The 27,641-nt window shown below is 39.7% G+C and overlaps 1 protein-coding gene across 2 annotated transcripts in view; it reads right to left on the bottom strand.

Moving 5' to 3' along the window:
• The window catches only part of GADL1 (glutamate decarboxylase like 1), a 161,589-nt gene that overhangs the window by 65,398 nt on the left and 68,550 nt on the right, over positions 1-27,641 (bottom strand). For both annotated transcript variants that reach the window (XM_028518652.2, XM_036030558.1), the window contains 2 exons: positions 10,517-10,716; positions 1,028-1,079 (listed from right to left, as the gene is read on the bottom strand). In XM_028518652.2, the coding sequence (XP_028374453.2) occupies positions 1,028-1,079; positions 10,517-10,716 (252 nt within the window). The remainder of the gene's footprint in view (positions 1-1,027; positions 1,080-10,516; positions 10,717-27,641) is intronic.

Raw genomic sequence — 27,641 nt, 5'->3', positions numbered from 1 at the left:
GAGGGCCGCACCTGGACTGCCCAAACCAAACAAGCTATGCCCCACTCACACCTTGTTTCAGCTTTTCCCCTTACTTCCTTCCATTATAGTACTCATCACATCTGCAACTGTCTAATTACTTCTTTGCATACTAGATCATCTCTCTTGAACTCATTTGTTTTCCTAAGACTTCTCACTACCTGGTATTTCCTACATGTTAATTTGCTTGTTTAGTGCCTGTCATGTTTCATTGGAATGTAGGCACCACGAGAGCAGGAAACTTCCCTGCCTCGTATCCCCAGTGCCTAGGACAGTGCCTGGCACACAGCAATTGTTCAATGAATCTTGCTGAATAAATGAACACCTAACAATAGCCAGATTGCTTGTATACCAGATAGTTCCTAGGCTGCAGTCTCCAGATGATTGTTACATTAGGTTAAAAATTGCTATTGAGTATATGTATTCGAAGATCTAAGAGAACCTCACACTTTATATTTCTTAAAAATCAGAATACTACTCATATTTTCTAACCACATATTTGAGGGGGAAAAACAATATTGTCTGTCTTTGTAACCACCTACTTCTTATGTTTAGCAAACAATTCTACAACAAAATGACTTATTTTCCCATTGCTCTAAAGCTAATATGCTCTCATTATTTTGTAAAAAGAGAACTCTATATGCATTATTATAGATTCACTTAATTGATTTTTTACATGCAAGCACGGCAATAGCACAGCTGAATATTTGCAGTACAATCATTATGCAATTTATATATCAAGATAGAGGACATAATTTATTCAGTATTATCCTTGGTAGTTATTATTGAGCACTTTAATTTTCAATATGTAAAGGCAAGTGTATCCTCTGAATCCAACAAAAGAAAAATTCTCACTAATAGAGTAAATTAACATAATGGACTCTATGAACTAAGCTAATTACTTGTGTCTAAGCCTGCAACACAGAAACTAATGACAACTAACAGATGAGAAAATCACCACCTTCATCACCGTTGACTGACACAATCACAAGCACAGTTCCGTACTCACTTCCATCAGTAACTTGAATCCTTCTCTTTTCTTGATTTCTTCTACTAGATACCTAAAAAAAGAATCACACAATCATTTTTATCATCTGAAATCTAAAAATTCCATGAGCATGACTGGCAAATGGCAAAGCTGTTATTTCCAAAGCCAAGACAAGGCTTAGAAATGCAAGGCTTAGAGATAAGGAAGGGTACAGGTATATGCATAGGTATGGGTTTTGATAAATACTCCTGAACCTCCTGCAATCTTCTGGGACCTAGGTAAAATGATACATTTTTTTGATGAGATGATGTCCATCTCACGTGTTAGCATCAGACTTCATCCCCATTGTGAAATCCACACAAAGTAGACTGGATATATATCTCTGAGCCTGTGGGCTTCACATTCACATTCTAGATGGGTATTTAGTACAGGTACTTCAATTATCTAGCTGGCTTGGGGAGAAAGTGTCTGGTGTGTAGTCCTGCTTGTAATTTCATTCAAGATAAAGGAAGCTCAGCATCATTTTTTCCAAGGCCAGGACAGAAGGAAGAAGAACTGATTACTGGTATCGTGTTCAAGTATGTGGGTTGTAGCCATTGGTAAAATGTCTATGGACTCATTTGGAATGTCAGGGAAAAGAGAATTATCACACCATAAGCAAAGGTTACAGATATACGAGATATGGAATATGATAGAGAAAAGGCTAAAATGACACTGAGAATATAAAGTAAATGAACAGGGATACCTTTCCCCTGGGATTGATTACTACCTACATAAAAAGAGAAGCCTTCCGAAATGGTTGGCCTTGAAAACTAGCGATTGATCACGAGCCTTGAAAACTTCATAACACTGGGCTCAATATTTCAAATTTGGGGGTCAAATACAAGGAAATGATTGGGGTGCTGACAAAAATGTACTTGCCAAGGTATTTATTGTGATTTTATATGTAATAACAAAAAAAAAGAAAAGAAAAGAAAACAGGAAGGGGTGGGGGGAGGAAGGAACATCACACCCAGGAATGAGGACTGGCTTTGCAAACTGTGGTCTGGGCCTGTGGAATTATGGTACAACCATATGAAATATGATCCTGTCACTAAGTTACATAGTTAATTAACATTTAAGGACAATAAAAAAATGCACTTCTTTGGCCTCAATTCCCTTACCTGTAGAACTGAAATAACACAATCTACTTTTCCAGTCTCTAAATGTTGTAAATTTTTTTTAAAATCATACATTAAAAATTGCGAAATATGGAAACTGTGAAATAGGGGTTGTCATTATCACTGTGTTCATTTGCTAAGGGCTATTCTAGAATGTAAATGTGGAATACACCAGTTAACGGAACTCAGTTCTTTTTTCCCCAAACTTGTTTATGTAGCTTCTCACACATGGTTAAATATTGATGATTAGCGTATAGGTTATATTGTCTTTGAATTATACAAAATCTTATAAAATTCTATCATATTGACTAAATAATATAGATCCTTCATTTTAAGCAATAATTTTGTGGCCAGCCCTCTCCCTCCCCCACGTACATGCTCACCAAGAATTTGATGTTTTGCATACTCCTTTCCCTGAATATTTTTTCAGGAGATGCTATGTAGCTACAAAGTTTTGAACCTTTAGCATACTGCCTAACTCTCACAAAAACAACAATTCTAATTGTTAATGAAAAATCAGAGAAGATGCTCAAGATCACTAAAAATCAAAGAAGTGAAAATTAAAACATTATTGAACCACATTGCCCATGTGATAGTAAAAACAAATTTTAAGAGAGGCAACACTTAATGCTAGTGAAACTGTGACAGAAAGCTGCTATAAATCTTTTAAAATTAATAACAGTCATATATTCTGATGTAGCAAACCACTCTTGAGATGCTCATCTACCAGGAAAAAAATCGTCACTAATACACCCATACACACACACATATGTACATACATACATACATATATACACACACATACATATGTATATACACATTACTATATCTAAATCTGTGTGTGTGCAAGCCATACAAAATAACTAGAAACAAGATTAATGTCCAGAAATTGGCAAATCATAAAATACAATATATCACACCTACACAATGTAATACAATGCAGCTTTTTAAAAAAATGGATTATGTCTCCTAGGCTGGTGTGGCTCAGTGGGTTGAGTGCCGGCCTGCAAACCAAAGGATTGCTGGTTTGATTCCCAGTCAGGGCACATGCCTGGGTTGTGGTCCAGGTCCCCAGTAGGGGGTGAGCAAGAGGCAACCACACACTGATCTTTCTCTCCCTCTCTACCTCCCTCTCTTCCCCCTCTCTAAAAATAAATAAATAAATAAAATCTTTTAAAAAAATAGAAATAAAAAATGGATTATGTCTACTTTGAGTACACCACAGGGATTCTTATGATGTATTAGTAAGACATAAAAGTGAAGTACTAAGAAATGTAGATAATATGATTCTACTTTTTAAGGAATTGTAAAAAAGAAAAGCAAAAGTAATCCCTACCCACAATTATATATGATCACAAAGTGAAGGACAGAAAGATACAAATAAATTGTTAATGTTTACCTAAGAAAGCGGGGGAAGGATGCAACAAGGGAGGTAGAACTTATTAACTCTTTTTATGTTTCTTTGCAAAGTTTCATAGACACAGTTATTTGTGTGATTTTGAAAAAGTACTTAATAAAAGGTAAAGTGTAAAGCCCAAAACAAAACAGACATATGCAATCTCCACACAAGGACAGCTTTTTCAGGACATATTTTTCCCTCCCCTTCTCAGGCAGAAATGCATAAACAATCTGTTACCTCAAAAGCCGACACCATCAATAGTTCATCCTGAGGAGGCCTACGCTAATCCTGGACTCCCTGAGGCCACAGAAAAGCTGTGTACCTCCAGAAATGCTGGGAATGATTCCAGAGGATTCTGCTTGTGTAGCTAATGGACTTTGTGACTACGCAAACTTCTTAGCCTCCCTGAGCCTGCCTCAGTTTCCTCACGCATGTAATGGAGATGGGAAGCCAAATGGGTAAACCCCTTCCCTAACAGATTATGACGGTGTGAAACTTACACACACTACCTACAGTCTCAATTTAAAACATTTCTGTCAAATTGGCTAAAACTGCTCCCGGGAGACAGGCATCCTAAAGCAGAGCCGAACCATTTGGATTAGAGTTCTGCTTTCTGCTAACCATGTAGAGCTGGGCTTTGAGTCAGGGTCAAGGTCCCTACTGTAGTCACCCTCAGAGCCTATAAAACCCAGTGTAACACTCCAACTGCATTGAGGGTGGAGGTGATTTGGGTGGAGAGTTGCTATTATAACAATAATAAAAGGCTTACATCAAAGTCCCAAAACTATGCTCCATGACATACCACATCAATAGTTTTCCCACATAAAAGGGTTCTGTTCCCAAATATATCTGAATAACGCCGGGCATATCAGTTCGATGACTGTTGTCTACAATTAGAAATACACTGGGCTTAATCTATAAGGCCATTTATCGAGCTGGTTAGATGGTTCGATGCTGTAATCAAGAACTAGGCATGTGCCATCATTGCAGCCTGCCAAATGCTCAGTGTTCGTGACTTCTCTCCTGTTCGACAAGACGTCTGCCACAGCCCCACACCTCACATCCTTGCACAACAGTGTCCCGAGAAGAGACAGAAGGGACTGGAGCAGAAGTATTCTCTCTTTCTCTTTCTTTATTTATGTAAGAATATTTTCCTCAGGTGCCTTCACAGAATTCTTTCTGTATCTTATTGACTGAAGCGGAGTCCTAGATCCACCCCTAAAGTAATTGTTGGCAATGGGGATGGGCTTGCACCAATGTTCCTAGCTGGAATTTTGCTACCTAAACAAAATCAAGGTTCTGTTGGCAAGGAAAAGCGGACAGTGGCTGTTGGGTGAACAATTAACAGTGTCTGCCTACTGGTGAAAGCAAAGTTAACAATATTTCTATATTACAAGCCCCCTCAGAGCCTTTAATGTGCTAATGAACACTGAATCTCCAAGAGAGGAATATTAAGAGTCATTAGCATTTCCCAAGCATATTTGACCATGAAAACATTTTTTGGAAGAACATTTATTACTATGTTCTGGAAGTCTATTATCCCACAGAGCACACTTTCAGAAATGCTAGTTTACAAGTGCCTCTTCTATAGGGCACCTTACCCTTTAAAAAAATAATAAATGCTTAAATGCAATGAGTTTTAGGAGGGAATCAAAATAAGGTTTTGAGTCACTTCTGCCTACATTCACAGGAATGATTTATTCCTCACTTTTCTTTTCAATGTACGGAAACAGCCTAGAGATGAAATACATTTTTTAAAAACTATTCTTATCTGATGCCTGCTCCCAAAAAAGATGTACATTGAGTTTTGGGACCTAATGTAGGAATCATAAGCCACTTCTACCAAAATGCATCCAGGTAAGTATGTTCAGAAAGCAACAATAGCTTCATAAAATTCGTCACCATCCTTCTCACTAGGCTTAGCAAAATGAGAAAAGAGATTTAAAAAATGCATCAGCAAGAATTTCACCAAACCTACTGAGTGAAAAACATGATATTAAAATTCTGGCTTGATTTGGAAGCATATATTAATGACAATCTTGCTCTAAAACACCTCCTGTTCCTTTGCGTAAAAATGTGCTTCTAACATGAGATACCCTCAATTCTCTGATCTGTTAACTGAGTTTAACATTTCTGCATTTCACTTGTCCTTTCTGGAAATAGCCTTCTGAGGCCCTTTCTCCCTTCCCCAGCCACTCAGTCATCCTGGAGCACACTGGGCCACGTTTCTCTCCCTGTCTCATCTCCTCATTTGAAATTTTTCTGATGCATGGAGCCTCGCAGAACTCCTGGGAGTTTTCTTCCATCTGCTTTCTGTATGCGGTGCATTTATTAAGACATATTGCATGGCTTGTGATTCATCACAAACACCTGCATGCTACATTCTACTGTGATTGTGATTTCTTTTTCAAATTACCAATAGAAAAAAAAAAAAGAAAACATTGGCCCTTCGTAGGCTTCTGGGCTCTTGTCCTCTTGTCACCTAGAGAAATATACACTAACACCAAAGCGCCATTGTGTAAACTGTTCACTTTTTCCATGCGGACGACAATAAACCCCTCAGCATTCATGCAAGTCCGTGAAATAAATTCCACTGGAGAAATTACAGAGATTGCGTGTCAAGGGGATAGACAAATGATACATCGGAGACCTAACAGGAGCCGAACGGGAGCTCGTGAACTGTTTGCTGTTGTTGAGAAGACTTAAGCACGTGACTCTTCCAGATTTGCTTTAAAGATCACCCCTTAGGGAACATCCATTAACCCGAGTGTCATAACAAAGGCTCAGAAGGTGTCCTCCACCACAGGTTGCCTTGGGTATTGTAAAAGATTTCTGACTTTCTTAGTCCCTATTCTGAGATGCACAATCCCCTGCCTTGGGCTGGAGATGGTGATTTTAAACCCCAGCCTTCTGGGTTTCCATCAAATGGTGCTTTTGGTTCCCCGTGCCACTGGTTTGCAAACAACCTGAGGAGAAAGCAAGCTGTTAGTCATTCGCATTTCCTCTGAGAAATGGGCTGTCATCCACAGGAATGGCAAGTCAAATGGAAATTAGGAAAGCCTTCAGGATCTTCCAGGCAATACATTGTTTCCTTTTTGCTGGATTGCTGACGACTGATAAAATAGGGGTCATTGTCTTCTTGAAAATGCCGGTCCTTGCTTTCCCAGGGGAAGAGAGAGCAAGCTATATGATAAGGGTGATGGCAGTTCATCGGTACACCAAAATCCGGTCCTTAAATCTTAAAGACAATATAAACATTTCAAAGCTAAGCTCCGTTCTGATTCATGAACAGGAAAACATTGCTTCTACGGGGTCAGCGCAATTCTTACTGCGAGACTTCAGGGAAAAAGATGCCCACGGCTTTTCTAGTATTTAAGAGCCCTGACCTGGAGCCTAGGGAAATGGAAATTTGAGGTACTTTAGGCTGCTGACACTAGAGGTGCGCTCCAAATACTAACCCAACCCTCATTTGAGGGTTGACTTTGCTGGAGCTCGTATCTACTGAAGGATATTATACTTCTTGGAAACAAAATGTCAATTGGGAATTATAGGAATTATGCCGGGTAGAGCTTCATTCCATGAATAAGAATCGTTTTTATTATACCCTATCTAAAGCGAGTGGTCTAGGGTCAGTGGGTGTGGCATTTTTAACTCTCCCCGGTCAGTGCTTTGAACTGATTATGCTGGCTCACATAGTCAATGGTGGGCTAGAGCTAGGCTGTGCTGGCTAGCAAGAGCTAATTATTAAATATCCCGGGATTTTGTAACCCACAACTGTTGATAGCTCGCAATTTTCCATGATGGGAATTTGCTTCCTAGACAATGACAGATGGTACACGTGGGGGCCTTCTCCTCCTGAGAGCCTGTTTGCAGGTGGACCGCTACACAAGGGCTCCAGCAAACAGAGCAGCTCCCAGAACTGGGAAATCGTTCCGCTTTTCCTAAAGAGCAGGACCACAAAGCAATCAACCAATTTAAACGGAGATAAAATCACACAAATAAAGACCTTATGTTGCTATGTTTTAATATAATTCTTTTTTTTTAAAGATTTTATTTATTTATTTTTAGAGAGGGAAGGGAGGGTGATAGAGAGAGAGAGAGAAACATCAATGTGTGGTTGCTGGGAGTCATAGCCTGCAACCCAGGCATGTGCCCTGACTGGGAATGGAGCCTGTGACACTTTGGTTCGCAGCCCGCGCTCAATCCACTGAGCTACGCCAGCCAGGGTTTTAATATAATTCTTAATCCTAGGGAAACTTTCCCCAAGTTTGTAATTTTATATCCATGCCAAGCAACATGCATTAAAAGGCCTCAGCTTTTGCTTAGTATTGGCTGTGGGAGAGCAGGACAGCTTTTGCTCACCGCAGGAACACAATGCTGGAGATCCAGACTGTGGAAAGTTCAGGGGAAAAACCATTATGAGTGGCAGCATGAAAAAGGAGGGATTATTTTTCAAATAATTAAATGTAGGTCACAGAGTCCGCAACTATGCTCACTGAAATGTTAATTCCATTCAATTCAGCCTGACAAACCTTTACAAACAATAAGTGTTGTTGAATCGAACTGAAATGTTAACATTTATCCTCCTGATAATTTCTCTGCAAAATTTAGAAAATCTCCTTTGACTATAAATTATATCCCACCCTGAGATGAATGTTAACTTTATAATAAGTACAATCATCAAATATTTATATCTAGCCTGTTTCAAGACACCTGTTATTGAATTACTTAGCAGCTTAGATAAAATAAGGCACAGATTCTAGCACACTTAAGTAGTATAAGGAAACACAAAAAAAGTGAACCGAGATTTCTGAACTATTATTTTACACTAATGAGCAACTACCAGTGTTTATGGTAGATCGTTCCATTTCCTCACTGCTGGGCAGTTATCTCCCTATTTCTGATCCAGGCACTTCAGCCCTGCTTATAATAGAGGCACACTGCTCCCCTAGTTCCAGTATATATTCTATAGGAGGAACTGACGATTTCCCTAGTGCCAAGGGGGGCAATCAGGGGAGCATGACCAATGGGAGTGTCACCTGTCCCTGGCAACCGCGGCCAATTCAGAGACAGATGCCTGGCTTCACACAGAAATAATTTAAAATTTCTCCAGGATTGTTAAGAGAGAACTCTCTCTTTTGACCTTGAATTTGTGCTTGGGAGGATGTATAGCTGACACCTCTGGCAGCTACCTTCCTACATAAGAATAAACTCAACATGAAGGAGGGCAGACCTGATAGATGGAGAGATTGAGGCCTGGTGGTATTGTATAAGCCCCTAGAATAAGCCATTCCAGAAGTCATCACTACACTAGCTTATAAATAACCTGAGTTAATAAATTATCTTTCTTAGTTTATAATCCCTTGGGTTAAGGTTTCTGGCACTTACCACCACAACAGTTCTAATTGAGACAGTATTTACAGAATTTTCAAACTACTTCTTAAACCATAATCACCAGAACTGTTGACTTCTAACAGTCTTCTGAAAATGCCAAAGCCAGCTCTTTCCCTTTCCTTATATCCAAGCCATTTGACATGTAACTTTGCAGTTCTTCTTGCAAAATGGCAGAGTGTACTTCCTGCCTTTTGACATTGACCTTGGCTATGTGATTTGCTTTGGCTGCTGGAATGCTAGTAGATATGATACAATCAGGAGCTTAAAGGGGGCTTGACTTATTGGGCTTCTGTCAGCCCCATTATAAGAACACTCTCTGGCTAGCCTGCTGATCCAAGGAAAAGGAAAGAAATGTGCAGAGTAGACCCAGTCCCTCCCCTTCTACCCTACAGCCACCAAACCCCACAGCCACCAAACTGAGATAAAGCCACTCCAGCCAACCTGAAGACCTCTTAGAATAAATAACAAATTTTCAGACAGTCTGAAGTAATGTTCAGAGCATCGCTGTTGCAATGTTGCCCAGAGCACCCATACCATCCCCGGTATAGAAAAGAGAAATTGTTTTAAGTCTCTAAGGAAACACTTAAGGTTTTATAAAAGAAGCGTGAACAGGGAGTGAAGAAGGAGAGATTATCCAAAGCAGAGATCACAAACTCTGATGCCTGTAGTGGCCAAGTAGGTTAAAATATATATATTAATATATATAAAATATATATATTAGTCATATATATAGATGACTAAAATTCACATAGCATGTATTATATGCCAGGTACTGTTCTGAGTATTTATGAATAGCAATTCATTTAATTCTCATAACAACAACTATAGTTAGAGGCTATTGTTTTCTCCATGTTACTGGGAAGAAACAGAGGTACAGAAAGGTTAAGGAAGTCACATCGCTCATCAATGGTAGAGCTAGCACCTCTGTACTGTAGTAAAATAAGGTATTAGTTAAAAAAGAAACATGAGGAAGTAGAAAGGCTATGGTTCCCCAGAGAGTCAGGCATCACATTCAGCAGCTTGTCACCATGTGGGATTCCGAGCATTCTGATCTTTCCATAGCAGCCAAAAAAATGCACATTTTTAACAAACCTCTCTATTTTTAAATATTTTAAATATTCAAATATTTGATTTTTTAACAGCATGAAGGTTAACCCTATAGTGTTCAGGCCCAAAAATCACACTTAAAACTAAACTTGGTCATGGCCTGGCCAGTGGCACCCACTGATCCAAGCTTAGGAGCACAGTCCAGTTCAGGTGGCGAGTGCCCAGCGCTTACATATCAAGAGTGGTCTGGGTACCATGTACCTTCCTTATCAAAAAGTAGGCTCACCAGTATTTTGTCTGCTTTGGCACCTCAGTGTATTCCTTACTAGGCTAGGACCCTGGAGGGCAGAGGGTAGGACTGCTTTGTTCACAATTCCTTACACGTAGCAGATACTGGAAAAATGGTAATCAGATAAAAGAATGAATGCATAAATGAAATAACATGTAGAGATCTTGCAAATGTTACTGTCATTGAGCCTATTACAGACACACATGGACACACACAAGTACCTAGATAAAGCAAGAGCACGATTCACTCTCTCTTCAAGGCCTAATGTACCCAGGGCCTTCCAGCTCATCCAGAACTTGAATGCGTCTGGTCTCCTGCTACACTGGATAGACTTGTCTCCTGTGTCGTAGCTGACATCATAGAATTTATCCTGCTGGAAGAGGTAAGATGCTTTGGCAGAGTAGCATCTCTTAAGAAGATCCTTTGGGGAGAAGAAAAAGAAGGAAGATCAAACGATTGTCCATTTTTAAAATACACTTGATTTCAAAAAACAAACACCCAAGACAGAACCTGTACGATATTCTACAACTTTGTGCCACAGGTGTTTGGCCTCACTCTATATCCGCCCTATATCAGAAGCAATAGGTATGTGCTCACTTGGAGATGCAAATTACCCATTGTGTTTCTTAAAAAAAACTCAGAGTTGAGAATGCTAAATCCGTTCTCAACAATTTTACTGATGAGTACTCAGAAGCTTTAAGGCAATCATGTCATCATCTGTATGATATCAAGGTGGGCCAACTGCTCCAGCTGAAATAAAATCTATTTATAACTCACTCAAGGCTCCACAGTGGAAAAAAGTCCCTCACATATTGTACATACTCTACACAATTTCATAGGCAAAAACGCTAGGCTTTTTTCAACTCATATCTGGATTGAAAAGGCAAGAAGTAACCATAACCCATAGATTAAAAAACCTGAGGAGCTGTGGAAGAGCTAAACAAGTGCCAGAAAGTTTTTATGACCATAAAATACCAGCTGGAATTCCAAAGGGTTTTGTTGGGTTGGTCTCACATGGGTTTTATTTGCAACGAAACTCAGTTTCCATTAACCGACTGGTTACTTCTCGTCACACAGTAGATGGCAATTCACCATGTTTACTGCCATTCTAGAGTCTTCATCTGGCCTCAAATTATTAGAGTGTAAGCCATGTTGCCCTCAATGTCATTCGATATCTACAAAATCCCATATTTTCTAACCTGTCTCCCACAGCCCCCATAATTCCCCAAGCATTTTTACTCCCCGAGAATACCTACTAGAAACATCTGACCGCCCTCCTTTGCCCCATCACAACCAAACTAGCTCATGCCCCATATGTATGTGTGCTCACACCAATTGCTTGATCTCGTTTCTATTTTAGATAAACATGACACATTCCAAAGAATATATGCAGAACATTTATATATTCTGAAGTTTACTAACACCAAGCATAGCCTTCCCTCTTTAATTAGGTCTGCCATTCCTTTGGATCCCACCGCAAGCTTTGTTTCTCCTTCAGCTTCTTTATTTGCCCACCCTACTGGACTCACTTTCTCTTTTTATATTTGGCTGCATTTGTTGGCTTTACCCCTGCACTGCCCCCACTCAATGAGCAGTCTGCATGTATTCTCTCCTCGCACGGACCAGCCCGTTCTTGAGACCAGGAATCATTTCCCATCCACGTCCACACATACACAGCTTAACACTGAACTGGGCACCGAGGACCCTCACTAAGCAATGAGGGTGATAATGCCCCTCCGCATATTCCAAACTTCTCTCACATTCCCCTGATGTGCAGTATGGACAGAATAAACACAGATATATGAACTTCTTATTCAGTGCATCTTCCAACTCTTAATAATGTGAAGTCATCACTGCTGACAGGAAGCAACGGAGAAACTCCCCAGGAATCACAGAGGTCTTAGAAAACGATCCCTTCTGAACAGAGAATGTATAAGATGTTTTCATTTCACTAATCAGCTTGTACTTAAAGAATAAAATCTCAAGGCACCCCATTCCAAACGAAAGCATGCATTTGCTCTCTTAATAGAAATATTGTCTTGTGTGGACACTAATCTGGGTATAATGTGTTCCATTACCATAAAGCATGATTTTATACTATGTAAAAAATTATATACTAACTATAATCAAGGACCCCCAGATCCCACTCATCCATTATCCAAAATAAACTGAGTATAACATAATAATTACAGTAATATTAGTAAGCCTTCAGCCTGGCTTTGATGGATATTATTGGTAGACACTGGGGAAGAGTTGATTGCTCTGATCTGAATATTAAGGTAGAAAAAGCTCCTTACTCTTGAAGCTACTTTGATTTTTATCGGCAATCTCTCAACTCTGATCACAGCTGCCACCACTGCATCTCCCTACCCTCAATGTCAGGAAATTTGGTTATTGTTTCCATAGCAACTACAACCTGACCATGCACTATAACATTAAAAGGCCACTGCACATATTTTAAAGACAAAGCCTACACACACACACACACACACACACACACACGTAATTGCATCATGATTATAAATTTACTTTCATCAACTATGAAACATTCAAAAAAAGTCCCAAAGCAGATGAACTTCACATGTCTTGGGCAAGTTTCAGTGACTTATGCTAGTGGCTGAAAGGGAGAGGAAGCCCATTCGTTATCAGAAGACAAATTGCATCATCACAGGCAAATGCAGAAGAGCAGAGCCAAGAAAACATACAGCAGCATGAGTGATTGTCCTGCAGTAGTGACACTGATCATTTCATTGCACTGAAAAGTCCTCCTGCCTTGGGTAGCTTTCCATAAAGAGCAACTGGAGGCTTGCGATTTACCTTATTGAAAATAAGTGAATACTTTTCCCCCAAAGATTTTACTTTGCATTTTAGTTTATATTCTTGTATTAAAATGGATGAGATGTGTTTTAAGACACAAATCAATGAAGGGACAAAATCTCCAGAGGAAACAACGATTTCGGAATAAGAATAGTAAAAGTTAACATTTTTATGTTTTAAGTGGAAATCACTTAATTTGTCATTGTACTATCAAAGAGAAGGACGATGTTTATCTTGCTCAACTTTATACAGTTAAGCCTAGCAGGACAATAAACAGTAGCTATACAAATTCCAGAGACAAGTGTTCAATGAGAATACCAATTGCTTTATAGTGTGATAGCTCCAACAGTTTTCATGACCAGTAGACAATGTGTGAGAACTTCCCAGTGGCAAGTGAAAGAAATGTAGTCAAAGTAGCTTATGCAAAAAAGGGGGGCATTTGTATAGGCTCATATTTTTAAAAATCCAGACATATAACATCTCCAGGTACATTTGGATCTAGGATTAAATCTGGACTTTGCCTTTTCCTCTTGCTCTAGTTTCTTCCGTATTGGCCTCGTGCCTACAGAAGAAAGCTCGTAAGAAGCCTGTGAAACAGGGCTTCCAGAGGGGCCTGTGAGGACATCAGGAGGTTCTGTTGGAGAGAAACGTGAAAGGAAAAAGAGACAGTCAGAGACGTTGACGCTGCTACCCAAGCAGCAAGTCATCATTGGCCTCCCAACCTCAATCTCTTGTCTGAAACTTCTGCTGCTTACATCTAGCAGGAAGCCAGTTAGTAAGGGAGCCTGGGAAATGTGGCTTTTGGGAGTCAGGCCCCCTTCACAGTAAAGCAGAGGAAGGCTGAAGGCTGAATTATACAGTAAAGAGAGCAGATGACAAGCACACTGCAGGGGCACAGAAACCGTGACTTTCCTTTTCACTGTTGTGTTCATGACACCTAACCTAGCACATGATAATATGGGCCAGAGCCAACATTTATCAAGTCCTTACTAGGTGTTAGGCATTGTATAGGTATGAACTCATTTACAACTCAAGTAGTGCTCATTTTGTCAATGTCACTCTAAGTGTCAAAAAACTGCAACACAGCGAAGTTTGATGAATGACCTACGATCATGTAGCTGGTAAGTGGTAGGGCTGGGCTTCAAATCCTAGGCTGCATGAATCCAAGGCCTAAGTTCTTTACACAGTACTTTCTACTCTCTCTATAGTGAGCTCTTAAATATCTGTGGAAGAGAGTGCCCTGTAAATGCTCATCACAAGCTCTTAAAGATAGAAATTGGCAAAATGGGAAATGGCAGCAGAGAAGCATCAAACTAAAGGTCAAAGCAACTGGCATGCCATTTCAGGCCCTTAGCTTTGTTCCTGTGAATATGACCTCAGGTCTTCCTAGTGGTACCATCTTGTGGAAGAAGTATTCTGAGATTTTTCTAAATACTGTGACTCTCATGATAGTTAAGGGCATCACTAAAAAGACATAATAAATCAGGAGGGTGTATATTTTCCTTGTCAAGATTAGTCCAGTCATCTTTGATTTCTACAGGCTAGATCAGTTTCAGCTTATCAAAAAAAAAGCCACCAAAAACTCTTCCCATATTCTGTCCTCTATCACTGTTACTTACATTCAAGACATTGCCTGAATTAAATATCTTAGGAAATGGGCATATGAATCATCTGTGCACTAACTAATTCATTCCAGAATTATGTACTGAAGAACCATTTTATAACAAGCAGTATGAGGCCAGGAGTTCAGGCATACAATCCCAATGGAAGTCCTGAGCATCTGAGCTACCATTTGTGGACTGAAACTAAATTCAGGCTGCAAATAGCAGAAAGGCTTGGTCATAATCTAGAACATAAAAGTGAATTTTTAAAAGGATTATACCTTCTGATACTGTATTTCTAGAGCAAACATTTTGAGAGCCTTAACATATGCCAAAAGCTATGGTCGGCACGGGTGCTATGGTGTCACTGTCCTGAAGAAGTTTAAAAGGGAGACAGGGACAGAAAAACAGGCAATTAGAGTGCAGTGCTAGAATGGGGGAAGAATAAGATAGATCTAAGGAGCTCAAAGAAGGGTCATTGTTCACTAACTCAGAGACGTTAGATAGGGTTCTTCAAAAGAAGAAATGTGTCACCTGAGAGCTGAAGCAGGAGATAAGGAGTCGCTGAGTAGGAGAAGAGAAGGTGAAATTAATTCAGTATCACTGGGGCTAATTAATGAAGTGGGGCATAGCTAGCAAGGCTGTAAAGGTAAAAAATAGCCAAGTCACCAAGGATATTAACAGCCACAGTAAGAGTGACTGGTCATGGAATTTTCACAGGCTCGTGTACATATTCCAACTTGAACTTCATTATTGTTCTGGGAGAATAAAGTGAGAATCAGCAGATGTGGATACGGCTTTTGATGTATTCACTTGGTGGCAGAGCTCAAAGCAAGTCACTTACCACCCTGGGCTTCATTTTTCTCATCCACCTAATGGAGATGATACTTGCTCTACCTACTACACAGGAATACTATGAGAACTTAGTGAAAAAATGTTAACTGGGAATACCTCTCAGTTTTTGATCGAAATCCTTCCCACCGGCCTTCTCCCCTGCATATTCCTGTACCCCTGACCACCACCCCACCAACTGCCACCAGCCATTTTTCCTTAGATTTACTTCTCTCCCCAGGCAAACCGCAGAATCGGGGGCCAGCTCTAGACTTCATCACTGTTTATGAAATAAGAATATCACACCACTCATCAACCTCTCCCTTTTTAATGGAAGGTATCCACAGAAATGGACCATGTTGACAGAATGTATTAAAGCTATGGCAAGAAGTCTTAGAGCATAGGAAGAATTATCCATGGCCTGCATCCTCCAAGGGAAGTTAATCCTGACCTTGTTTAAGCTATCACATTCGATAGCCTTCTTAGATGCTGTGGGTCTGTCTAAGTCTCAGCGTGGTTTGCATGGAAGACATAAAAAGCAGAATATGAAATGAGAGTGTGCAAGGGCGTGCAGTAGGTGGACTGAGACTAGCGAGCCATCCAATGACCAGGTGAACTTGTCCAGTCGTCTTCAGCTTCCCTATTCAGACAGGGGACAAAGGATGTGTTGAGTGACTGCTGAGCAGTCAGCGTGGGGTGAAGGGAATAGAGTAAGCAAATGACACCGATGCCAGTGTCGTTCTCCCCCAGAGTGCCCAAATCAGACTGAACCATGGAAAGGGCCAGGGTATTAGCCTGGGTCATGAACAGCCTGGAAAGAAAGGAAGAGAGAGAGAGAAGTGGGGAGGGGAGGGAGGAAGGGGGAAGAAGGGAGGGAGGGAGAAAGGGAGGGAAGAAGGATGCAATCCCAATGGAAGGGATCCCAATGGGAGGGAGGGAGGAAGGGAAAAAGGGAGGGAAGGAAGAAAGAAAAAGGAAGGGAGGGAGAGAGAAAAAACTATGGGAAGGAAGGGAAGGAAGAAAATAAGGGAGAGAGCGAGGGAGGGAGGGAGGGATTTCTACGCCCCCTGCTTCTGCACTGCGCCCTACAGAAGTGCATCTGTAATCCAAAGCACCTGTCCTTTCACGTGTGGATTCCTTAGACCACTTTCACGTTTCTGACAGCATTCTTTGACCCCTCTCTTTAGTATTTATTGGTTTAATTTATTTCCTTCTGTTTCTGTTTTTTCATTCTCTGTCACAGTAGAAAATTGTTAAAATCATCTGGTGTTATATCCAGCTTGAGAGAAAGGTTATGTGTGAGGAGGGGCCACCGTTTGCCTTGAACTCTCCACCAAATCTGCTGCAGATGCCTGCTCCTCTGCCGCCCGAAAGGCTAGTTCCAGACACCCGTGCTTCATCGTGCTTCAGCGTCTGCAGGAAGTTCACATCCTGACATTTAGGCTCCTATTACTTGTCCTGACTCATTTTTCGGTCAACTGATTCAGCTTTCTTTCCTATCCCATTCAAACACACCCCAGTCATTGGTACTCGCCCAGGGATCAGCCTCTGCCTACCTTTCCAATTAATTCTCCAGTTCTCACTCCCCTCCTTTCCCTCCTCACGCCTCATCTTCCGCAAGATGGTAGGTATGGCAGTTCGCTGATATGCAAGGTGCTTGCACTCAGACTTCTGAAGAACTGGTGAACAGCCTGCTCTGCTCTCTTCTGCCGCGCGGTGACATATTGGAGCTTGTCACCCTGCCATTTCCGCGTCTCTCTTGTAAAAGTTCACGTCAGCCTCCCTTGTCTCGGAATGCTGCCACTCTGTTAGCTGCCTTTGCACACTTGCTCAATGGGTGGCCTGATTCTGGAAAGTTTCTGGGTGCTATGTGCTAGATTTCCGGGGGGAAAAGAAGTGATTTATGCTCCTGCTTCATTTCAGTTCTTATATGTAACACTTTTTAAATACACAGTACTCTGTGAAGTATGTTCCCTGAGGAAATATCATTTCACTCAGAATGTTTTGAAAAGGTTTTACATGATATATATCTTGTATTTGTCTTCCTCCTTTGGGCTGGGAGTTATTTTTTTTATTGTAAGTTACTTTTCATAGCTGAGTTCAATCACTCCTTTCTTTAATGCATTTGAGGGTTTTTTTCTTAAAGATTTTATTTATTAATTTTTTAAAGAGAGGGGAAGGGAAGGAGAAAGAGAGAGGTAGAGAAACATCAATGTGTGGTTGCCTCTGGCATGCTCCTAACTGGGGACCGGGCCTGCAACCTAGGCATGTGCCCTGACTGGGAATTGAACCAGGTGACCCTTTGGTTTGCAGGCCTGCACTCAATCCACTGAGCTATACCAGCCAGGGCCATCTGAGGTATTTTTAAAATCATCGCTTTTCCACTGTGTGTATTACTCTAGGTCAGCAAACAGATCCTACAAGTCTGTGCCCCAGCTCAAGGTAGGAGTGTGGCACAAGGGGGCGCTGCACGAACCCTGGGCACAGCTCTTCTGGTCCCATCCCCCGCGAATCCCTAGCTGAGGAAACTCCAGGCCTCTCAAGGCCACAGCCTCTCCAGCTCACCACCCTTCTCCATTTGCCTCCCTAGCTGCTCCTCCGTCTAGTGGCTCCACAGCCATTCACAGCGAAAAAGGCAGGAGGAAAGAGTAGTCCTTCAGCGCCTGTGCAACAACAGAGACTTTCATCAAGTACAGGCGCAAAGGAAGGAGAGGGCCTTGTTCACCAGGGCGCAGCCAGCGAGCCTGGGAACACACTAGCTTTCTGGATGGGAGTTTCTGCCTTACCATCCCGTGAACTGTTATGAAATCATAGGGGCTGGAGGTTTGATAACCTGTGAAAAGCACTGACTATCCCTGACTACTTGAGCGCTTCGTGTTAATACGAATGCCCCACTTCTACTTCTAGAACGCCTCCTTGGAGATTCCAGAAAGTTTTGTTGAGTTCTAGGTCTAGGGACCTGACAGTGATGTTCAGACAACTAATAGAGTACTTTAGTGCTAAATCCTAGATCCTGTATTTTCTTCTGAGGTGTAAATCTTCCTTAAATACAACTAAGAGTTAGAATGAGCTTATTTGAAAATAAGAAAACTAAGACAGAACATATTTTTAAGAAATGCACCTTAAATTTAAGCACTGATGGTACTTACAGGAGAAAGTTGGGCTCGGCGTCTTACAGAATATTGGAGTGCTTCTATAATGGCACAAGAAACATTTGATAGCACAGAGATCGCCACAATACCACTCACCGCCCTACAAGCATTTAAAAATAGTGCCATCGGGCTCCTCTCTTGGAACAGATGGACATCTTCTGATCTTCTCTAGGCAAATATCAACATAACATACTTTCTTCATTAAAGATATTCTAAAGCAGTATTTTTCCAACTTTGGCTATCAGGATGGATACTGTCACTGTTTAAAAATAATTTTTAAAATAATTTTTTAAAGAGAAAATTTTTTAAATTTTTTTTATTTATTTATTTTTAGAGAGGCAAGGCAGGGAGATAGAGAGAGAGAAAAAAAAAGGTCAATGTGTAGTTGCTGGGGGTTATGGCCTGCAACCCAGGCATGTACCCTGGCTGGGAATCAAACCTGCGACACTTTGGTTCACAGCCTGCACTTAATCCACTGAGCTATGTCAGCCAGGGCTTAAAAATAACTTTTAAACAGTGACAGTATCCATCCTAATATACATGAAATGGAAATAAAAGCTTAATGGAATAGTATCCATCATTAGTACTTGAATTGCATACTGATATTTTCTATTCCATTCTATTCTGATTGTTCATTAAAAAAGAAAATGAAAAGTTGATATGATTTGCAATTGACTACATAACTCAAGACCAGTTAGGACTGTGGTTCTTCACCCTCGTCAATATTAGAATTAGCTGAAGAGCTTAGAAAAAAACACCAGTGAAGAGCTCTTACTAGACCAAAAAATCAGAATCCCTGGTATGGGGTAAGGGCAATGCTTTTAAAGCTTCTGTGGTGATTCTAATGTGCAGCCAGGATTGAAAATCACTACTCTGATGATTTCAGTCTTACACTGAAAACTCCTGGTCCAGAAGTTTCAGCTAGCATTGTGTCCATGTTGAGATTAGAAAACTCTGAAGTGATGTGTTTTTATAAGAGCATATAAACTAAGGAGATTATTTGACTTACTTTTGTGTGTTATTAGTGTCCATTATCAAACTTGTTTTTGTAGGTGAATACAAGTGAAAAATGACTTTTTTCTATGCACCCAAGTAAAGGGAATATAAGTGGGCTACAGATAATGCTAGATTTCTAATCATCTATGAAACATGTCCAAAGTCTGTGGCATGGATGTGATGTGCAAAAAAAAAAAAAAAAAAAAGCCAAATCTTAATCTATTCGGTTAGTTAATTGCCTATGTTTTTGTGATACAGATTAAAGCATTATTCTTCAATATTTTATCATATTGAACCATAAGTTCAATTATCATAAGTAAACCATGGGAACTCAGCTCTAATGGAAAGAATTATAGTCTTTGCTCTTCCTGCATTACTTCCAAGTCTGAGTTCCCATGGTTTTATCACACATATCTATTTACTTACAACCTATTTTGTGCCAAAGGGATTTAAAGCAACTTACAAAAACAGATTATGGTAGGATTAAGATAGAAAAGGAGAAAGTAGGGGAAACAAGGAAGGAGAAAGCAGGAGAGATGAGGGAGGTGGGAAACATGAGTGAGTTAGGAAAAGAAAAAGGGGGAGAAAGAGAAGAAAAGGAGAGATCAAGGCCAAGAGAAAAATATGATGGGAAATACAACAAAACCTGGAGTGATGGCTATGCCCAAATGGCATGCTAGGAGGGTGAAAGGGGAGAGATTATTTGCCAATTTCTTGGTACACCTGGTCATGTGTACACATCAAAAACGTCCAGTAGTCACGTGCTGCTTCTGGGCTCTGAGCATTTACTGTATAATTGTCAACTACACCACCTCCCCTCATCTTATCTCTATTTCATTCATCAGTAAGTTGAAGATAATGATACTGCATAGCAGCCCACCTCCTGGGGATAAATATTAGTGGTACAAGGTTTAAGGGAATGTCTATCAGAAACATTTATTAACACTGAACATATTTCTTCAGTCTAGGTGGCTTAGTTGCATCTCTTCAAATAGACAAATAGACATGAACAGACATAAAGTAATGGTGTCTTTCAAATTGGACAAAACAGTCACAGAGCAATGTGTTGTCTTGGACTGAGGCGAGAAGAGCCAGCCATTCCACACCAGGACACACTATTTAACAAAATCAATCTATATTTCCAGCTTATTGTGATGCTGTTAAGAAGGGCCTGGTTTCTCTCCAAATGGAATTTTACACATTCAGCAGCAAGGCCGCTGGCCTACGCTTCTTGGAGTTCGAGCATCCTCCAGAGGTCTGTCCTCTTAGGCTTGGAATATAGCGAAGAGATGTATTTTATACCAGGGAAAATGCTGTGCAGGAAGGCAATTTCTGAAGCCTAAGTTCCCTGCTCTTCTTTGTATAAATTCCTTTAAAGAGTTGTTGGAAATTGTTGCTATTACCGTAACCATGGGGAATCCTACTTAAAACTGGCCTTAAATAACAGTTCAAGATGAATCAGAAAACACTTGGTAAAGCCCTTGAATAGAACATCACAGGTACTGGACAAAAACATTTTTTCAAAAGCTCCTCATAAAATACAGAAATGTACTAAAATGACAAAGAATTTTTCTACTATACAAATGGACATTTGTCCAGAGAAAGAATCTGTGCATTCACATGTGGCTCACTCCTCAATTTAGAAATAAAAAGGAAAAAATAAATTGTGTTCATTAAGTGCCAACTACATGGTTGGCAATGCACTGTACAATTTTGAATGTGATCTCACTCAATGTCATAGTAGTTCTTCAAAATAGGAAGTGTCTCCTCTTTGCAAATACGGTAATTGTGCCTCAGAAAGTTAAGCAACTGTCAAAGTCACACAGGGCAGCTGCAAACAGAAGCAAAATTTGAACACAAGTCTTGCCAGCCTTCTCAGCCCATAGGCGTATTTACCTGCTGAGAAATCATATTTAATCCTGGAATTTCCTGGTTTAAACTGTGATCCCTGTGACTGGGAAAGGCAAAGTCCTCCCCTCTGGGTGTTCTAAAATACAAATGAGCAAACAATTTCTGTAAAGGGCTAGTTAGTAAATATTTTCAGCTTTGTAAGCCATATAAACTGTGACACACCTACCCAACTCTGTGGTTGAAGCACAAAAACAACCATATAGGATACTTAAGTGGATGGACATGGCTGTGTTCCAATAAAGCTTTATTTACAAAAACAGGTGTCAAGCTGGTCTTAGGCCAAGGGCCACAGTTTGCAGACCCCTATTCTGAGACATACCTATGAGGAGACACACTCTGTAAGGCAACTGTTTTCCAAATCTCTGCAGGCAGGAAGAGTTAAACATTTACCCAAAAGCTCCAACCTATTATCTTCCACTTTTATTAAGGCAAGCCTTTAATCCCTTCCAACAGTAAATATGTAGCTTCTAAAAGAGAACACTTAATTTGGAAAATGAAGTTGCCATGGTTTATTTTCCTTCTAATGGCATTTGGAGATCCAGACTCATGCTGGTTTACAAATTCTCATTTCCTTTTTTTCCCTCAACACCCCGGGAAGAAAAAAAAATTATTCTGTGATGAAATTGGTTAAATCTGAGTTCACTTTCTGCTTTATGTTAAGGTTGTATTTTGTCATTTGTAATGGGTCTTTGCTGAAATAATGTGGCAGAAAGGGCTATGAATTTCAAACTGGAAACTCATTAAATGCAAACAGCAAGTAGAAGCTACTCATGGTCAAAGAACAAGGAAGGAAGGAAGGAAGGAAGGAAGGAAGGAAGGAAGGAAGGAAGGAAGGAAGGAAGGAAGGAAGGAAGCAGGCAGGCAGAAAGGAAGGTTCTCTGGTGGGTTAGAAGCAGAGGGAGGTGACTTCTAGGATTCTCTGGCTCAGCTGGTCTCCAGATATAAGAATTATGATGAACTCTAATGTCCTGAAGGGGACATTGGATCAGTTATATTAACTTCAAATCCTGAGAGACAGTGACTGTTTCCACAAAAATTTCTGTATACCCTTGAGCTACAAGAGGAGAAATCAATAAGAAAAGCCCACTGGCAAGGTCTGGGGACACAACTGAGTTAGGAGGAGATTAACAGGTCACTTTAATCAGCCTGGCTGGGTCTGCGGAAAAGAGTTAGAATTAACAAAATAATTAGCAACAGAATTTCACTTTGTACTAGTTCTATGAGGATTAATCAGTCAAATTTTACCTTTCTAAATCAACAGTTTCTACTTCTGTACATCATGGTGACTTTCAAATTCAGAGTTTTAGTTAGGATGTGAGGTTGCTCCATTACCTGTCATCTTGATTTGGGGACATAGGAACTTCATGTTTAAAGCATGAATTGCAGAGTGAGCCCAACTTGTTCTGGATCCAAGTTCCACCTTTACTAGTTTTTCAGCCTTGGGCATGGTATTTATGATTTCTGTACTCAGTTTCTTCGCTTTTACAGTAGGCAGAGTAATAGGCCCCACCTCATGGAACTGATATGGGTTTAAATGGCTTACTATATTTATCTACTCATTTATCTGTCCATCACAATTGTCAAGGGCTGTATAGGACATGAGAAGAGTTAAGGAGCCTCTAGTTCAATGGAGATGACAGGCTAATGGTATCACCATAAAGGACTTTGTGATATACACTAAATAATCACTGGGATAAAAAGAAGACCTCTAAAACAGCCAAGAAAGCAAGAAGACCCCCTAGGAAAGTTGATGCTTAAGCAGAGTTTTATGACAGAAAAAGTAGGATTCAGGTAGGCATGAAAAGAGTACGTAGTTTTCCACACAGAGGGAACAACTATCTATAGGAAAATGAATGTACTCTTATGTGATGTCCAAAGCCTCCATATGCAGCCTGAGGTCACTTCCCAGACCCATCTCCCATCATGCTCCTTCCCAGTTGTAGGTGTTTGGCACATGTCAATGCCTGGACCCTGCCCTGTTCTACCCCCAGGCCATACATCTCAGTAACTGACTGTTCAGCACAAGCAACATGGGGTGAAGGCCTTATCCCTATTCCTGCCCCATATCCTATCACAAATATAGTCTTTAAGCATACCATTGCCCGGTATACCCTCTAGAAAGACACTGTGGACTGACAGATAGGGCCCCAGCCCCAGAGTGACCTCAAATGGACTATAAATATCTTCTTTCTCCCCTGCTTTACAAACATCCATGGAATCAGTGCAATAATGAAGGACAATATGTTTTCTCTATGATCTCATCTAGCCTGGCACTATGAATAACATTTTTTTGTTCTAAATAATTATGATAACTTATTGAACATAAGTTAGAACCTTTCTCAAGAATGCCTATTCTTTCTTAAGAATAGAGGCATTGGTAGCGGTGGGGGGGATCCTCACAGAGGCAATGTTAAACTCCAAAGGCTCACATTAATTCAATGTTGAACAGTAAAGCCAAGATTGGACCCTAGAATACATTTAAGACTCCTGGCTCCATTAGTTCACTACTGATGACAGGTGAGTCATTTCCCCAGTCACAATCTTTTCAAATTAAGGAGACATCTGAAGAACTCCACTTCCCTGGAGATTTCCCTCTTGGACCTCGACTGAAGACTTTAAGCAAAAGGGGCCCTATAACTTTAATAATTGGAATACAAAGCTTATGAGAATAACTAACCTTGTAATGCTTGCTGTTGCAATCTCAGAGGCACAAACCAATCTTTCCCTTATATAGAAATTCCTGGTTCTCCCTAGCTCTTAAGAAATGCTATGTATTTTATTGCATTTCACTACATCTCTGGCAAGTTGGTTATTGAAATGGCACAAAGATTCCGACAGTACTCTAAATGAATGCATTGGTATTTCTGTAATTGGATGTCAAGGGTTTAATCTGCACTATGGTGCTGTCTAAAACTGGTAAGAAAACAGAGAAAATACATGTCAAGATAAGGTCCAAAGGACGTATAATAGTGACATGTGCTACTACAAGACAAAGGCATAACGAAATGTGCTGGAAAGAGAGTAGCCTTATAAAAAAAAGAAGCTATGAACTGCTTTCTGATAATTGCTGGAGCTAGAGATGGGTAAGACACAATCCATGTTCCCTGCTCTTTTCAGTTTCTGGACCCGCTTTAAAACTCAGCTGTCACAGCAGGAGATGGAAGACATTTACAGTAGACACAGCTTAGGCTTTGCCCAGTTCACAATGACCCCTTACTTCTCTTCTCAATCACACAGATGGTCACCTTATACCACTCTCCTATCCCATTCCCCCGGTCTCAGCTGATTGGAGCACAGGTGGAGAAGACTCAGGATGTGGAATTAACACTGAAGGATATGAATTTAGCTTGTGCTGGTGGCTTGCACAAAGATGTTATATTTTACTGCATATTTACACTGCAAAGTGCCATATTTTACTCAACACATAAACTTAAAAACAAATACAATTATCATGAATTTCCAAATTATATCATTTGGGATGTACAAAAATAATGTTTCATTTTTTCTGTAACATAAAAACTTATGATCTGGAACTAAATTTACTTCTAATGCAAAATAGCTAATGTGGTCACTCCTAGAAAAAAAATCAAATTGAGTGGTCTTTCAAAACTTTTAGACATAAAACATTTCCTCTGAGAGTTTTCTTCCTCTTGCTCTTTAACATTATTGTGGCATTCACAAATGCCACTGAGGAGATTTACCAGATGAAATACAAACACCTTATTAAATTGGAATTACACAAATATTTCATAAAACAAAAAATGTAGTATAAGTAGTATCCTATCCAATATTTGGGGCATACTTACACTAAAATATTATATATTGTTTATCTGAAATTCAAATTAAACTGAGCCTCCTTTATTTTCATTTGTTAAATCTGCCAACCCCGCACTGAAGTGTGGGAGTGAGACCTGCTTCTCCAGAGTGACCTCTGCCGTCCTTGTGCTGCCCGCCTGCTCCAGCTCCAGCTCCAGCTCCTCTCTAGATGGTCTTTCCGTCTTCCTGCTTGCACCTGAAGACCCGCCATGGCTGCTGCTGGTCACGCTGCGTGAGCCATGCTCCTTGTTGCCCCTGCTTCCAGGCTCCCTCGTGTGTTCTCTTTCTGTCGCTTTTGGATGATCTCCCTGCCAGCCACTCTGACTCCCCCGCCATTTATCTCATTTCTGCGGCACCTCGTTAATGTGAGAGGCTGGAGGAGAGAGCCTTCCCAACTCTCTGAGTCTCACCTAGAACTTGAACCAAGAGACAAAAAATGCCCGTATGTCCTACACTTAGAAGGAAGTTCTATTCTTTCCTGCCCTCCCTGGGTGCATGCACATTCATATGTAACACTTCCTTCCTTTTCAGACACTTTTCTCCCCTCCCCAGTTCTGCAGCCTGTCTACTTGGAAAAGAAAATGAAAACTAAAAGTGGACTATGGATAGTAAGATATCCTTTCAAGAGTCACTGTTGAGTTTAAAAGGTAAAAATCTGTCACTCTTGATCTATGGATTCGTTCACTAACCAGAATTTTGTAACATCTTAAGCATTTGGTAGATTCAAATACCTTCAATAAATCACTCTTGGCTCAGAGATTAAATCAAAACTGTTATTATAGATTAATTGGAAAATAATTTAAATGAGAACACTCCAAAACAAAATTTAAGGAGCTGAGGCAAAACGGGCCTTGATGTAAAATGGTATTCTTATAGAACAAAATATTTAAAAAGCAAAAGACAAAGAAAAACAATTAAATAAGTTTAATAAAGGTGTGACTTGAAAAATAAGTGTAGGAAGTGATTCCTAAGAAGATATATAAAATCAGAAAAACTAGAAAAATATTTTAAAAATTTTTATTTTAGGTAAAGGTATAAAATAAAAATAGGATTAAAACAATTAGGGGATGGTATATATTCTTCTAATATATTTGAAAATCTCAATAAAATATATTAAATATTTGAGAAATTATAAGTTATCAAAATTGACAGGGAAATTCTTAATAGTTTAATACAGACAGGAAAAATGAGCATTCCATTAAGGAAGTATCTCCTCCAAAATTTCTCAGCAACGCTTTTATGGCTAATTTTTCTGGGCACTTCTAAAAACTGGTGAGCTGTATGTTATAATAATTACTCTAAAGTAAAGATGAACGTTTAAAACTGGCACTCAAAATACAGTCCAACCACAACAAAACACACACACAAATGTGCTCACACACACAGAGTAGCTCAATCACATGTATATAGAGGCGAAATTGAAATATAAAAATTCATCAGTACATTAAAGCAACTTATTGCAATGAAATGAGGTTAGTCAGTAATGCAGAAAATCTATTAATACATGTAATTTCATTCAAAAAGTAAAATAATAGAGCTACCTTATTAGATAGTAAAAAGAAACATGGTAAAATTCAATACTCATTCCTAGATAATTTCTCAAGAGGATTTATAAAGAATGTGTATCATAAGGCAACTTTAATAAACTCACAAAAAAGAAAGAAGTGCCTTCTATTTACTATTATTACTGAATATATTTTTTGAAATTCTATCAGGGCATTATATTTGGAAATGATATGAAGCTGAGATATTAGGAAGAAAATAAAATTACAATTATAGACTGATATAATTATATATTTAGAAAATGCAAGAGAATAAGTTTAAATCTTCCAGAATTTATAAGAAATCCAGCAAAGTAGTTGGATATAAATATTTTACAATTGTTCTCTATACCAGCATTTGCAGTTAGAAGATTACAAAAGACTCTATACATAGTGATATTAACAAACATAAAATTGTATAAATAATGCCAGCCAAACACATGTAGGTTCTCTATGAGAACAACATCATAAGTCTGTGGAACTGAAATATTTACAGGTAAAATGATACCATGCCTGCGACTTTTTAACAAAGTATTCAGGGAAGAGTAGGAAAGGATAGATATGAAACTGGATTACACGTGAATTGATTCTCACTAAAAGCATGCCACGGGTGCTAGGACTTTATCTCTGCTCTGGCAGATGCTTGAAGTTTTTCATAATAAAAAGTTAAAAAGAACATTT

The sequence above is a fragment of the Phyllostomus discolor genome, chromosome 7, assembly GCF_004126475.2.
Source record: "Phyllostomus discolor isolate MPI-MPIP mPhyDis1 chromosome 7, mPhyDis1.pri.v3, whole genome shotgun sequence".
Lineage (NCBI taxonomy): Eukaryota > Metazoa > Chordata > Mammalia > Chiroptera > Phyllostomidae > Phyllostomus > Phyllostomus discolor.
This window is presented reverse-complemented; position numbering and strand designations above follow the sequence as displayed.